The 14,907-nt window shown below is 46.4% G+C and overlaps 1 protein-coding gene across 1 annotated transcript; it reads right to left on the bottom strand.

The window, feature by feature from the left end:
- Positions 1-620: 620 nt before the first annotated feature.
- On the bottom strand, positions 621-12,644 carry nmi (N-myc (and STAT) interactor). The gene is made up of 9 exons (XM_072397805.1): positions 12,548-12,644; positions 12,411-12,473; positions 8,650-8,808; positions 8,441-8,557; positions 8,148-8,319; positions 7,820-7,926; positions 3,430-3,616; positions 3,097-3,200; positions 621-1,289 (listed from the first exon to the last, which is right to left on the bottom strand). Exons 2-9 carry the CDS (start codon positions 12,471-12,473, stop codon positions 1,092-1,094), a joined length of 1,107 nt encoding a protein of 368 aa, XP_072253906.1. The 5' UTR covers positions 12,548-12,644; the 3' UTR covers positions 621-1,091.
- Between the last annotated feature and the right edge of the window lie 2,263 nt (positions 12,645-14,907).

Genomic DNA, 14,907 nt, shown 5'->3' with positions numbered 1-14,907 from the left:
CAACTCTGACTGACTCAACATTAAGAGGTTTTAATAATCACTGTGAAGGAGACCAAACAGAGACAGCCATTAGATTGCTCCGATATAGACATTTCTTTGTGTGGTGGAAATTTTAGCAAGGCACAGAGTCAGTTACTGTCTGAGGAGATAAGATGCTTTCATAATAATATCTTGCAAGAGAGAACAACACAGTACGAAGTACAGAGCTGCTCCGAGGCAAAGACACTCAGTCATATTGCCCTCTTGTCACGTCATCACTGCCTGGGTATAGTTGATCGTTCTCCAACCTTTCCTCCCCAACTATCAGTTGAAGTTACCCGGACACAGTCGTAAATATCATCCTCATCCCCCTTAAAGTGCAGTTATATCATTATAACACACCCACCATTGTGAAGAGGAATTTAAGAAAACAGGACAGGGTGGTACCTTGCAGGTTATACACTCAATACAATGCATATAAGAACTCATTTTCCATTACATGTGTTTAAATCAAAGGCCACGAGTGAATCCAAAACATTCAAGCTTGTCTGTGACAATATTTATTTAGCCATGATCATAAGTCTGTCCTATAACTAATGTGAGTGGAACTGTGTGATGTGGGGCTCATCGGACTCTCACCAGTCATGCTTGTGCTGGAGAACACATGCTTCTCTCTAACAGAGAACTGGAGCCATTACAGCTCTGTCTATGTACAAGGGGCTTTGACTTGGCAAACATGTGTTTATTATAAATAAGACAGAGGCAGATCATATGCCAGGCTGTAAAACGAAGCTTTAACATTGAGACCAGGCAGCTACGTCTGATCCGGCTGTGACTTCATGTCTCATCAGACTCTGAATCAGTCTGAAAACTGTCAAATGTCACGCGGGTCAGGTGATCTGAAAACACACAAATCAGTATCCACAGTTCCAGACAAGAGAACGTATATATATCCCCAGCAGAGAAACATTTCATGTGCACGTCAGACAACATGCAAGCCTTAGATTTCAGCCTGAAAACATTTAGAAAGAGATGAGAAATGATTTTGGGGATAGAGTCAAACCCTCTGACTTCCCGTACACACACTTGCTGCAGAAGGCTGCTTGTGAAACTCAGTTGTTTATCATGTCCTCGCAGAAGAAAGCCTGTACAGCCTTCCCCTTGGAGATGTACTTGATGCTCTCGATCTCACCGCCGCTGTTGCTGGGCTTCTGAAAGTGGATTTCAAGGTGGTCCTGCAAGTCTTCCTCATCTGCCACATCCTTGATGTCTTCCAGACGGATGGTTCGTGTTGTGATGCCACAGAATGTCTGAAAGGAAAAGCAACGGGCTTTGTTGATGCTCTGTGCACATAAACATGGGAAAGAGCAAGTCCACCCCTCTTAAATTCTACATTTTTATGTATGAGGAGGCAAAAACAAGTCCTCGTTTTAATGAGCAGCAGCGAGCACTTTGCGGCTGAGTCTTGGCTCCTGGGAAATGGATGGATAATGCATGGTGCTATAGAGCATGACCGTTCACACTTGGCCTTATAAAAGATGCATCAACTCAATGGCACGGCCAGCAAATAGTCCAGATCGCAGTCTAATTGAAACATTTCTGGTGGAAACTGGAAAATAAAATGGTGCCATGACAAGGCTTCATTCTGCTAAAGGTGATCCATCAGCTGACATACAACAATCAGACAGTCACTAATGACCAGAGAAGCTGCAACACAGCACTGACATCTGTTTATTTACCACGATTTTATTTATTTTGATCACTATTTCATCAGAGGAAGAACATTTTATTAAGAGTTTTTCAGGTTTATTTATTAATGTCATCAGCAGCTGAACTTTTCTTTTTTCAATAAGTAGAAAAGCTGAATGAACATCCTCCAAATGTGATGATTTAAGTTATTTTCTAAATTTTTGCCAGTGGTTGAAAATCCAATCAACTTTATACATGCTTCCATTAGGTAACATTATCAGACAGCATGGCATAAATTTCCATTGTTATGCTGATGATACTCAGCTGTACTTATCTATGAAACCAGATGAAACCTACAGGTTGGTCAGACTACAAGCCTGTCTTAAAGACATAAAGACCTGGATGACTCAGAACTGTCTGCTTTTAAATTCAGACAAAACTGAAGTTGTTCTCTTTGGACCTGAGCGCTTCAGGGAGAAATTGTCTAGTTATATAGTTACTCTAGATGATATTTCCTTGGCTTCTAGTTCTACAGTGAGGAACCTTGGAGTTATTTTTGACCAGAATTTATCATTTGACGCACATATAAAACTGGTTTCTAGGACTTCCTTCTTTCACCTTCGTAATATTGTTAAAATCAGGAACATCCTGTCTCAGGGTGATGCAGAGAAACTAGTTCATGCATTTGTTACTTCAGGGCTGAACTACTGTAATTCCTTATTATTGGGCTGTCCCACATATTCTCTGAAAAGCCTCCAGCTGATCCAAAATGCTGCAGCCAGAGTTCTGATGAGAACTAACAGGAGAGATCATGTTTCTCCAGTTTTAGCTTCTCTTCATTGGCTCCCTGTTAAATTCAGAATAGAATTTAAGATTCTTCTCCTCACATATAAAGCTCTTAATGACCGAGCTCCATCATATCTTAAAGATCTCATAGTTAGATATTTCCCCAACAGAGCACTTTGCTCTCAGGCTGCAGGTAATAATAAGATAAGGTGCAATCTGTTGGCTCTCTTCAGCTCGACCATTCTTTTCTTTATGAACTGCTGTAATATGAACACAACTATAATGAACTGGGCTGATCTGAACTAAACTAATTAGACTGGACTGGATTCTACCAGGAACTGGATTCTAATTGGACTGTATCCAAAACATATGATTTAAATTGAATTATTGAATCAGGGTTGTATGTAATCTTCAGTTTTTCATGGCACAGTGTCTTATGTGATGTCTCACATCTCACTTTAACAGCTGGACAGATGTAAAACCTTAGAATCTTTTCACACAGCTGTGACTCTCACTGACTAATGAACACAAACTGCATGAATAAGCTAAAGATGAAACTGCAGGTTTTAGATGTTAGCGTGGGTGCTAAAGGTTTTTTCAGCGATAAATCGGACCTTTAATGAGCCTAATACTGGATCTTACCTGGAACTTGTTCAGCTGGTATTTAAACGCTGGTCCGACTTTCACATCAACTTCAGAATCCAGATGTATGGTGTACCTTTCTCTCATTGCCAGATTTTCAGCAACTACAAACACACACACACTTTAGCATCAATACTTACTTTACCAACAAGATGACACCTGATGATATCTGGGGGCTAAAGCAAGTTTTTTAATTGATTCTGAGGAAAGGAGACTGACCATTATGGACATCATCCTGGACTTTGGGTGTCACAACCAGCCCCAGAGGGGCTGAAGGGCAGAAATCGCAGCTAAATACACACAGATTGTGACATAGGTGGCAGTGATTTTTACCTCCAGGGTGCAGAAATGTGATGCATCCTGTCCCAGAGTTCTCATCATAGTCCACCTTCTCCACCTCCCCTCCTCCCCTGCTGGGCTTAGAGAAGCTCATCTCCAGTCGGTCCTTCACTCTGTCCTGTGGCATGTCAGCGGGGATGTTGGATACTTTCAGCTCCTTCCTGGAAACATCCAGGACGACCTATATAAGCACAAAGTGATTACAATGATGCAGCTGCTACACACACAGTACATCAGCCCCTCCCTGAAAGCAAACCATTGGAGGAACTCCTGTCACTGTCGCTTTATTAATCATATTCAAATGATGAATAGCAGGTTTATTTGTCCAAATCTTAGCCCCAACAGCATGCAGAGTGAACACAAGTGTGCCTAAAGTAAGACGTGCACATACCTGTGCACATAACCAATGGTAAATCAGTTCATTCATATTTCAGAAGTGCCTAATCGTTTGTGACAGGATGGGTCCAGGCCTACAGGTGACCCCTGAGCAGGATGGGTCCAGGCCTACAGGTGACCCCTGAGCAGGATGGGTCCAGGCCTACAGGTGACCCCTGATCAGGATGGGTCCAGGCCTACAGGTGACCCCTGATCAGGATGGGTCCAGGCCTACAGGTGACCCCTGAGCAGGATGGGTCCAGGCCTACAGGTGACCCCTGATCAGGATGGGTCCAGGCCTACAGGTGACCCCTGATCAGGATGGGTCCAGGCCTACAGGTGACCCCTGATCAAGATGGGTCCAGGCCTACAGGTGACCCCTGATCAGGATGGGTCCAGGCCTACAGGTGACCCCTGATCAGGATGGGTCCAGGCCTACAGGTGACCCCTGATCAAGATGGGTCCAGGCCTACAGGTGACCCCTGATCGGGATGGGTCCAGGCCTACAGGTGACCCCTGATCAGGATGGGTCCAGACCTACAGGTGACCCCTGAGCAGGATGGGTCCAGGCCTTCAGGTGACCCCTGAGCAGGATGGGTCCAGGCCTACAGGTGACCCTTGATCAGGATGGGTCCAGGCCTACAGGTGACCCCTGATCGGGATGGGTCCAGGCCTACAGGTGACCCCTGATCGGGATGGGTCCAGGCCTACAGGTGACCCCTGAGCAGGATGGGTCCAGGCCTACAGGTGACCCCTGAGCGGGATGGGTCCAGGCCTACAGGTGACCCCTGAGCGGGATGGGTCCAGGCCTACAGGTGACCCCTGATCAAGATGGGTCCAGGCCTACAGGTGACCCCTGATCAAGATGGGTCCAGGCCTACAGGTGACCCCTGATCAGGATAGGTCCAGGCCTACAGGTGACCCCTGATCAAGATGGGTCCAGGCCTACAGGTGACCCCTGATCAGGATGGGTCCAGGCCTATAGGTGACCCTTGATCAGGATGGATCCAGGCCTACAGGTGACCCTTGAGCAGGATGGGTCCAGGCCTACAGGTGACCCTTGATCAGGATGGGTCCAGGCCTACAGGTGACCCCTGATCAGGATGGGTCCAGGCCTACAGGTGACCCCTGAGCGGGATGGGTCCAGGCCTACAGGTGACCCCTGAGCGGGATGGGTCCAGGCCTACAGGTGACCCTTGATCAGGATGGGTCCAGGCCTTCAGGTGACCCCTGATCAAGATGGGTCCAGGCCTACAGGTGACCCCTGATCGGGATGGGTCCAGGCCTACAGGTGACCCCTGATCGGGATGGGTCCAGGCCTACAGGTGACCCCTGATCAAGATGGGTCCAGGCCTACAGGTGACCCCTGGTCAAGATGGGTCCAGGCCTACAGGTGACCCCTGATCAGGATGGGTCCAGGCCTACAGGTGACCCCTGATCAAGATGGGTCCAGGCCTACAGGTGACCCCTGATCAAGATGGGTCCAGGCCTACAGGTGACCCCTGATCGGGATGGGTCACCGCCTACAGGTGACCCCTGAGCAGGATGGGTCCAGGCCTACAGGTGACCCCTGATCAAGATGGGTCCAGGCCTACAGGTGACCCCTGGTCAAGATGGGTCCAGGCCTACAGGTGACCCCTGATCGGGATGGGTCCAGGCCTACAGGTGACCCCTGATCGGGATGGGTCCAGGCCTACAGGTGACCCCTGATCGGGATGGGTCTAGGCCTACAGGTGACCCCTGAGCAGGATGGGTCCAGGCCTACAGGTGACCCCTGATCAAGATGGGTCCAGGCCTACAGGTGACCCCTGATCGGGATGGGTCCAGGCCTACAGGTGACCCCTGATCGGGATGGGTCCAGGCCTACAGGTGACCCCTGAGCAGGATGGGTCCAGGCCTACAGGTGACCCCTGATCAAGATGGGTCCAGGCCTACAGGTGACCCCTGGTCAAGATGGGTCCAGACCTACAGGTGACCCCTGATCAGGATGGGTCCAGGCCTACAGGTGACCCCTGATCAGGATGGGTCCAGGCCTACAGGTGACCCCTGAGCGGGATGGGTCCAGGCCTACAGGTGACCCCTGAGCGGGATGGGTCCAGGCCTACAGGTGACCCCTGAGCGGGATGGGTCCAGGCCTACAGGTGACCCCTGAGCGGGATGGGTCCAGACCTACAGGTGACCCCTGATCAGGATGGGTCCAGACCTACAGGTGACCCCTGATCAGGATGGGTCCAGGCCTACAGGTGACCCCTGAGCAGGATGGGTCCAGGCCTACAGGTGACCCCTGAGCGGGATGGGTCCAGGCCTACAGGTGACCCCTGATCAGGATGGGTCGAGGCCTACAGGTGACCCCTGAGCAGGATGGGTCCAGGCCTACAGGTGACCCCTGATCAGGATGGGTCCAGGCCTTCAGGTGACCCCTGAGCAGGATGGGTCCAGGCCTACAGGTGACCCCTGATCAGGATGGGTCCAGGCCTACAGGTGACCCCTGATCAGGATGGGTCCAGGCCTTCAGGTGACCCCTGAGCAGGATGGGTCCAGGCCTACAGGTGACCCCTGATCGGGATGGGTCCAGGCCTACAGGTGACCCCTGAGCAGGATGGGTCCAGGCCTACAGGTGACCCATGATCAGGATGGGTCCAGGCCTACAGGTGACCCCTGAGTGGGATGCGTCCAGGCCTACAGGTGACCCCTGAGCGGGATGGGTCCAGGCCTACAGGTGACCCCTGAGCGGGATGGGTCCAGACCTACAGGTGACCCCTGAGCGGGATGGGTCCAGACCTACAGGTGACCCCTGATCAGGATGGGTCCAGGCCTACAGGTGACCCCTGAGCAGGATGGGTCCAGGCCTACAGGTGACCCCTGAGCGGGATGGGTCCAGGCCTACAGGTGACCCCTGATCAGGATGGGTCGAGGCCTACAGGTGACCCCTGAGCAGGATGGGTCCAGGCCTACAGGTGACCCCTGATCAGGATGGGTCCAGGCCTTCAGGTGACCCCTGAGCAGGATGGGTCCAGGCCTACAGGTGACCCCTGATCAGGATGGGTCCAGGCCTACAGGTGACCCCTGATCAGGATGGGTCCAGGCCTTCAGGTGACCCCTGAGCAGGATGGGTCCAGGCCTACAGGTGACCCCTGATCGGGATGGGTCCAGGCCTACAGGTGACCCCTGAGCAGGATGGGTCCAGGCCTACAGGTGACCCATGATCAGGATGGGTCCAGGCCTACAGGTGACCCCTGAGTGGGATGCGTCCAGGCCTACAGGTGACCCCTGAGCAGTGCCTGCCATCTGCAGCTTTCATCAGCGTGTGTGTTGCGTGCTCGTCATGATAAAGCCAACAAAGAGTTGAGCTGAGGTACTCAACAACAAGACACTTAATCATCCAGCAAAGGAGAAAAGGTACAACCGGCCCAAAAATGTGCACATTGTCATGAATATTCTGTTGCTTGGCATCGGATTAATCAGAAATGAGTCTTCCAGATCTCATGCATGACGCCAACATCAGCTTGATGCAGCGGTAGCAGCCGGTGTGAGGCGGAGACTCTTCCCAGAAAGATAAAAGCTGATTTACGGCAGATGTGGTTCTACTCTAATGACTCAGAAATGAGTGGGTTCACTCTGAATACCTGTGGATGCCCCGCTCTACAACATTCAACCACCAGAACACGGCTCCACTCACTCTGCTCGTGACTGGTTTTATTGTTTTGGCTCTTTGGTCACACATGGAGCCGACACCATCCTGCTGCTTGTGTCTTACATTTAGTGACCACAGGTCTGTGACTCATGCAGTCAGTCAGTTTAAGGTTTAACGAACAAGGCTGTTGCTGCCCCAGGAAACCAACAGGAGTCCGTAAGGACTGACATGTTGATGAAAACATGAAACACTTTGTTCTCATCCTAAACTCTTGCCTTTAGTTTCCGTTTTATTTCCACATAACGAGGAGGTGGCCAATAAAAACCTTTGTCTGCATATTCACTGAAGAGTGATAAAGTCCCAAAGCTAATGTACCTCATACTTGACGGCGGTATCCATGGTGACTCTTTTCGGCTTCACATCCAAAGTGGCGGTGTCACAGGACACAGAACACTTGGCAGTCTTCAGGATCTGAGCGGCCACTGGAGGACACGAGAGATAATGTACAAACTGTCACTGACACGCAGAGCTGCCAGGAAAGCAGTTCAAAGACGCTGTGCCCTCCTTTCTCAGCCAGACCCATAACTTTGTGTCATTCTTTCTTTATGGAGACATTTTCTGCTTAGTTAACGATCCCCAGATCCAGACATTAAAGCAGCCGTCAGACCCGAATCACTGCATAGAAGAAGATGAACTTGTGTACCTTTGTCCTCCTCAAAGGTGAGGAGTGCCTGCCCCCCCTGCAGAAGCACAGCAGGTATCTGGCTGATGGTGAACACTCCTCTGATTGGCTGACTGCTGCCATCTACTTCCTCTCTCACCTCTCCATTTTGAGCAACAAACCTCACCTCTGTGTCTGGAATCTGAGTGCAGATCTGGACAAGAAAAACACACGAGTTTCACTCTGTAAGACTACAAATACTAATGTTTGTTATGTTCTATTTTAACTCGTCAATGCGCTGAAGTTCTGCTTCAGGGACTTTTCTTCATTCCCACCTTAAATTTCTGCTTCAGTTTGATGGACTCGGCTCTCTTAGCCTCCAGCTCTGCTTGATATCTCTTCAGTTTATCCTGTAAATCCTGATTGTGATGACGACGCTTCTGGATTTCATCCTTTGGAAGAGAAATAGGTTAAACAATATGAGCAAATCATTACATTTCAGTGCTTCCAGACAGCAGCCTGTAGATAGTTAAGAAACGTGTACCTTCACTGGATCCATGCTTTGATTGAATTCTTTTTTACAGTTCTCTTGCTTTTTCAAACAAGCCATCATCTCCTGCTGGGCATTACTCTTGGAGTCACATTCTTCCAGTTTTTCCAAAGTCAGCCTGGCTTTCACATCATCAGCTTTCTTTACTTTCATCTAAATAAAGGAGGAGTTCAGAGAGAACACAAAAAGACAAAGGGGCAGATGTAGTTTCAGTTTATGGTGGCAGCTGATTCCCACAGTTATTAAAAAATGTTCTTTAGGTGGAGTCAACACCATAAACGACAGATTGTTGAGATCATCTTAGGGACGGATATCTAAAATTGGGTTTAAAGAAAAAAAAAAAAGAGGGACATCTTCACAAATTGAATCTCAAATATACAACCAAATAAACTTTGGAGGTTGCTTATGAACAAAAACTGGAACGATGCTCGACTTCATTCCAGCTGAGCATGACTTTCACTTTGTGGAATGTACCGAGCAAACAGAAATGTGATACTCCTGTTCTCCCTGGAGGGTTTAAAGAGGACACATTATTGAAAGATCACCCTCTTCTGTGCTTGGGACTATAGATTTGGGTGTCTGATGTCACCAGGAAGTGTAAAATTCAGAAAAAACACAACCACTGGCACTTTGTTTTGGACACAATAGGATTGAAAATATCTCACTTGATGAGATGAAGTTACGTCACTCCTTAAATTGACCCCGCCTCCTCTGCTAAGCCCCGCCCACTCTTAGAAAGTATCCACTGTTATCCACTGTTGGAAGTAAACAGTGGATAATTGATCAGGTATTTATTTAAAATATTTCTTGATGCTTATTTGTCCTCATGATCTCATGATCCTCATTTGAAAAAAAAAAAGATTATTTCCCTAATGAAAAAGCAGGCCTGATAAGAATTGGACCTCAGGTCCAACCAAATCAAATCTACCCACAAAACTTGAGCCCAGTTAGTGTTTTCTATTTAAAAAAAAACTTATTGTGTTTATAATATCAACATATTATGGAAAATTCCCTTTTTTGCCTAAGGAGCGTATAATAGGCACTTTGGTTTGGACCCCGAAGGTTTGAAAAAGTCACTCCTTAAATTGACTCCGCCTCCTCTGCTAAGCCCCGCCCACTCACATCCACCCTGCTGGGCGGATGAAGCCAGCTTCTGGTGGAAATGTTCTGCTGTCAGCTGCACTGAGGAGCATGCATCTTCCATCCAGCAGCAGCCTCAGAGGATATAAGAGCCCAGTGGATAAACTATATCTGAGGCTAATGTTCCAGCAGAGTTAGCTAAAGACTGTGAATGTGCAGCAAACACTTTTCATCCCACTGTTTTAACAACTTGGTCCAGTTCAACGCTGGACTGAAGGAACTGAGCCACAAAGAGGATCAGTTCCAACTCTCAGAGCCTGAACTTCAGAGCAGGGAAATGGAAGCATCTGAGAAATGACTCCTCATGGTTTATTTACTGATTTATTTCTTCCTTTAGCAGCAGCTAACGCTAACAGCTTAGCTAATGAAGATGACGTACACCAACTTCTAAGGAGTTATTGCTGTTCCTTTCTGAAAGATGAACATTATTGTTCCCACATTACTGTGTTAGCTGAAGCTAACGCTAACAGCTTAGCTAATGAAGATGACGGACACCAACTTCTAAGGAGTTACTGCTGCTCCTTTCTGAAAGATGAACATTATTGTTCCCACATTACTTTGTTAGCTGAAGCTAACGCTAACAGCTTAGCTAATGAAGATGACGTACACCAACTTCTAAGGAGTTATTGCTGTTCCTTTCTGAAAGATGAACATTATTGTTCCCACATTACTGTGTTAGCTGAAGCTAACGCTAACAGCTTAGCTAATGAAGATGACGGACACCAACTTCTAAGGAGTTACTGCTGTTCCTTTCTGAAAGATGAACATAATTGTTCCCACATTACTTTGTTAGCTGAAGCTTTCTAGCTGAACGGTTCCGTTCTGTAACTCAGACAACCTGCAGCTGTGTTTAAGGTGTGTTTCCAACACAACACCAGTCCTCTCCTCACTCTCAGTGTGTTAACGTTACATTATCAGCATGTTTCTGATAAAGATGGAGGTCTCCAGGTACAACTGTTTAATGAGGTTAATAAATCCAAAATGTTTAAACGCAGTAATTAACGGTTCACATGCATTACTACGAGTTACGCTGTGCACATCTCCGGCTTGGTCCATCACTGTGGATGAGAAAGCATTGTTTGCTAGCATCTGCTGCTAACTTACTGCTAACTCACAGCTAACTGCTAACATACAGCTAACTGCTAACTCACAGCTAACTGCTAACTCACAGCTAACTGCTAACTTACAGCTAACTGCTAACTTACTGCTAACTCACAACTAACTCCTAACTTACAGCTAACTGCTAACTTACTGCTAACTCACAGCTAACTGCTAACTCACAGCTAACTTACAGCTAACTGCTAACTTACTGCTAACTCACAGCTAACTCCTAACTTACAGCTAACTGCTAACTTACAGCTAACTTACAGCTAACTGCTAACTTACTGCTAACTCACAGCTAACTCCTAACTTACAGCTAACTGCTAACTTACAGCTAACTGCTAACTCACAGCTAACTGCTAACTTACAGCTAACTGCTAACTTACTGCTAACTCACAGCTAACTGCTAACTTACAGCTAACTGCTAACCTGTTTCCCTCTGGGATAAATAGAGTAACTATCTATATCTATATATAGAGCTGGAGTGTTTCTGACTGGAGGAACAGCTTCATAACGTCTGTGTTGCTGCATTAAATCACAGCAGATGTGTGTGTAGCTGCTCACCGTCCCAGAAACAGAGGGATTGGGGGGGTAAGTAGCAGCTCACCTGCCCCTCAGTCTCTAAACAGCCTGTTGTCAGCTGAGCTGTTTCAGCAGGGGTGGGGGGGCTCCTGTGCTAAACCAAGAGATATTTCAACTAAAGCCTGCCTTCTACATTTCAGGAAGACCTGAAAAGGTTGTGTCAACTTGTTAAAAAATGTCTCCTCTGAGTTTAAACTGCTTGACATACTGTAGTTTTACTAAATGTACAACAAATACAGAAAGAATGATAAAAATCAGATCACACTTCACATCCAATAAGTTTTATGAACAAGAACGAGAAATGAAGAAAAAGTCAAAAAGGATGTTCCAGCACTAAAAGGACACGTGTCTGAACCTCAAACTGTGACTGAAACTGGATCAAACGTCTGTGTTGTGTTGGCATTTTAGCCCAATCCTGCTTACAATGAGCCTTCATCTACACCTTTCTCTCATTTTTATGTTTGGGATCTGATTCTGGCTCTGAAACTCATGCTCAGGGTTGAAATAATTCTCAAAAGGTGGCAGACAGGAAGCTGTCAGGTAGGAGCGTTCAGACCCATCGAATGTTCCCGGTTCTGCGTTAGTTTGGATGCATGCCGGGGTTCCTGCGCCCTTTAGTCAATGTTCAACCAAGTTCCCCAGTGAACTGGGCTGGGCTGCAGCTGAGTCACACCTGATATTCACCTGTCCTCTTCCCTCTCTGTCTGGGGGAGGGACTGACACCTTGAACACTACCTTGGCACTCAGGGCACCGGTGACACAACAACTAAGAATAAAAATAGAATAATATGTCCGTCCTGCTTCAAGTTCAGTTTGCCGGTTTCATTATGAAACCCACGTGGATTCACAGCCTCTCCCACACATAAAGCATAACCAAATATCATCCTGTTTCTGTGGTTCTGATAGAAAAGCCGAGCAGAACAGACTCTTACCCTCCAAGCATCCAGCTCTCTCTTGGCCTCTTCGAGGCGTTTTTCCTCCGGACCAGCATCCATCTGACAGAACACACCCATCAGTCTGTGATCCATCACACATTTATATTTTTTATCATGACAGAATGTTTCCTTACCTTTTGGTTATGTGACCCTTTTTGTTAAAGCAGGCCTCGATCTGATCGACGAAAACGAAACTTATCTGCGCAAAAACACCAAAGTTTAGTTCCAGTTAAAGAACTCCGTCCGGCCGACAGAATCCAAACTGTCTCACCTCTTATTTCTGTGGGATTACTCTCAAAAAAAGTGCAATCCAAACGTGAACGGACCTCCGTACAGACCGCAGCTGCAGTTTGCTGTGACCGGTTAAGTGAAAATGAAAAGTGAAAGTTAAAGGCAGCCGTGGTGTCGGCATGTATGGAAGCCCAAGTGAGCCACAAGCACTTAAAAATCTCTGAGCGAGCAAATACCCGCATTGTTGTCGGCTAAAAATGCAGTTTCTACAAGTTAATTTGGTTATTGAATTTTCAGAAATGTGAATTTAGATTTTATTAAAAAGTGCATTCTTGATTTTTTTTCCTTGAACACGGGAAAAATTAGATTAAATACTTGTTTATGTATTTATTTACAATTTTTATAAAGAAAAAAAAAAATCACAACAGAAACAATGAAAGTTTTTTATAATTTGAGACAGGCTATCGCAGTACGGAGCCCCAAAGAGGACATCTAAAAGAAGAAATACATTATGAGACCCAGTTTCACTTTACTGGGTGTAACCAGCTCAGCTATGCTACAGGCAACATTTCATCTCTTCACTCTGCATTGTGTAGGAAATGATGGACAGACGGCTTGTTTTTTCATACCGTTATCAGCTGAATGGGAACACAATATGTCCTGTTCAGATATACAGTTGGCTCCCTGCACACAGCTCACTCACAGCACACTATAAAGGAAGCAGAAGTGTCTTGAGCAGAGAGGCTTGTTAGCTTGTGACTGTAGGAAGTGCATTTTACCAGTATTTGGACATTACCACTGAAAATGGACAGCCAACACACCTATTAGGCTTTTTTGTTGCAGTTCCAGAATTTACAATGCACTTACGTTCATACTGTAGATGGCCAAAACTCTAAGACAATATTTAGAGCGCTGCACTTGACAATGCCTCCCATTAACTGGCACTGCTTTGGACGGCCAGTGGCATTTGTTTACTTTGTGTCTCTGGGAGAGGAGCCACAACCCAGAGCCAACAAGTCTTGTCATACAGTGTTACACAAAAGATGGCGAGTGGAATTAAAGACAACATAGTCTCTGTTACATGAGTGTACAAGATACAGTTTGTTCAGTCTGACCAACCTGTTGGTTTCATCTGGTTTCATAGATAAGTACAGCTGAGTATCATCAGCATAACAATGGAAATTTATGCCATGCTGTCTAATAATGTTATCTAATGGAAGCATGTATAAAGTAAAAAGAATCGGTCCAAACACAGAACCCTGAGGAACTCCATGACTTACTCTGGTGTGTCAGGAAGATTCTTCATTAACAACAACTGTCACGTGAGTTATGTGGCGTGGTGGTGATGGACGACCCGAATGCAGATATAAACTAAGGTGACCAGACAGTCCTCAAATGTCCCTGATTTTGACATTGAATGGGGGGAAAGGCGCGCAGACTCAAAGTAACACCAGTTAGTACAGAAGCTGTTTAACACATTGCCAGAGAAGACATCGTATGACGTATAAACGCAGCAGCATCAACAATAGAGTTGACAAAAAGGAAAGAAAAGGAGACCAGCGGCCGCAATAAATGGTATGTTGTGTATTAACTTATTTATTTTGTGTGAACTGGCAGTTTTTTGGGGCTTTTTTTTGGCATATTTTTCACCGCCGCATTGAAAATGTCCCTGATTTTCATTTCAGAAATCTGGTCACCTTAATATAAACTGAAGACTTGATTTATTCCAAACAATCCAAACAAAAAGCGCGGCTGAGCCAGAATACAAAAATCTAAACTAAACCTGACTATGACTGTGAAAAAACCTGACATGGACAAGACAACAAGGACAAAGCTGAAACACAGCATGAGAGACGGTGGGGATCTGGCAATGAACATGAACTAGCCTGGAGACTGAATACTGAGGAGGGTGATTGGTGAGGGAGTGTAGCTGAGGGGAGAAACACAGGTGACGTGAGTGAAGCTCTTGGAGGAAAACATGGCAAAAACTAACAGACATGACAAGAACAATCTAGCAGATAAATATAACTTAAACTAAAACCAACCTAATGCAGTTCCTTTAATCCCAATAACATGTTGAAGTTTCTTGAACCGAATCCTTAGATTTTGAATAAGGGCAACTGGACTTCTTTGGCGGTTGTAAAGGTGACTCGTGTGCCACTGAACCACCTGACCAATGTGAGGGTCATTTAAGTCCTTCTGACCTGTCTACCTGTATGAAAAAGATTGTTTTAATCACATAAATCCAAGATGCAAATGGTTG

This window comes from Leuresthes tenuis, unplaced genomic scaffold, assembly GCF_036924035.1.
Source record: "Leuresthes tenuis unplaced genomic scaffold, fLeuTen1.0.hap1 SCAF_12, whole genome shotgun sequence".
NCBI classification, from domain to species: Eukaryota; Metazoa; Chordata; class Actinopteri; order Atheriniformes; family Atherinopsidae; genus Leuresthes; species Leuresthes tenuis.
This window is presented reverse-complemented; position numbering and strand designations above follow the sequence as displayed.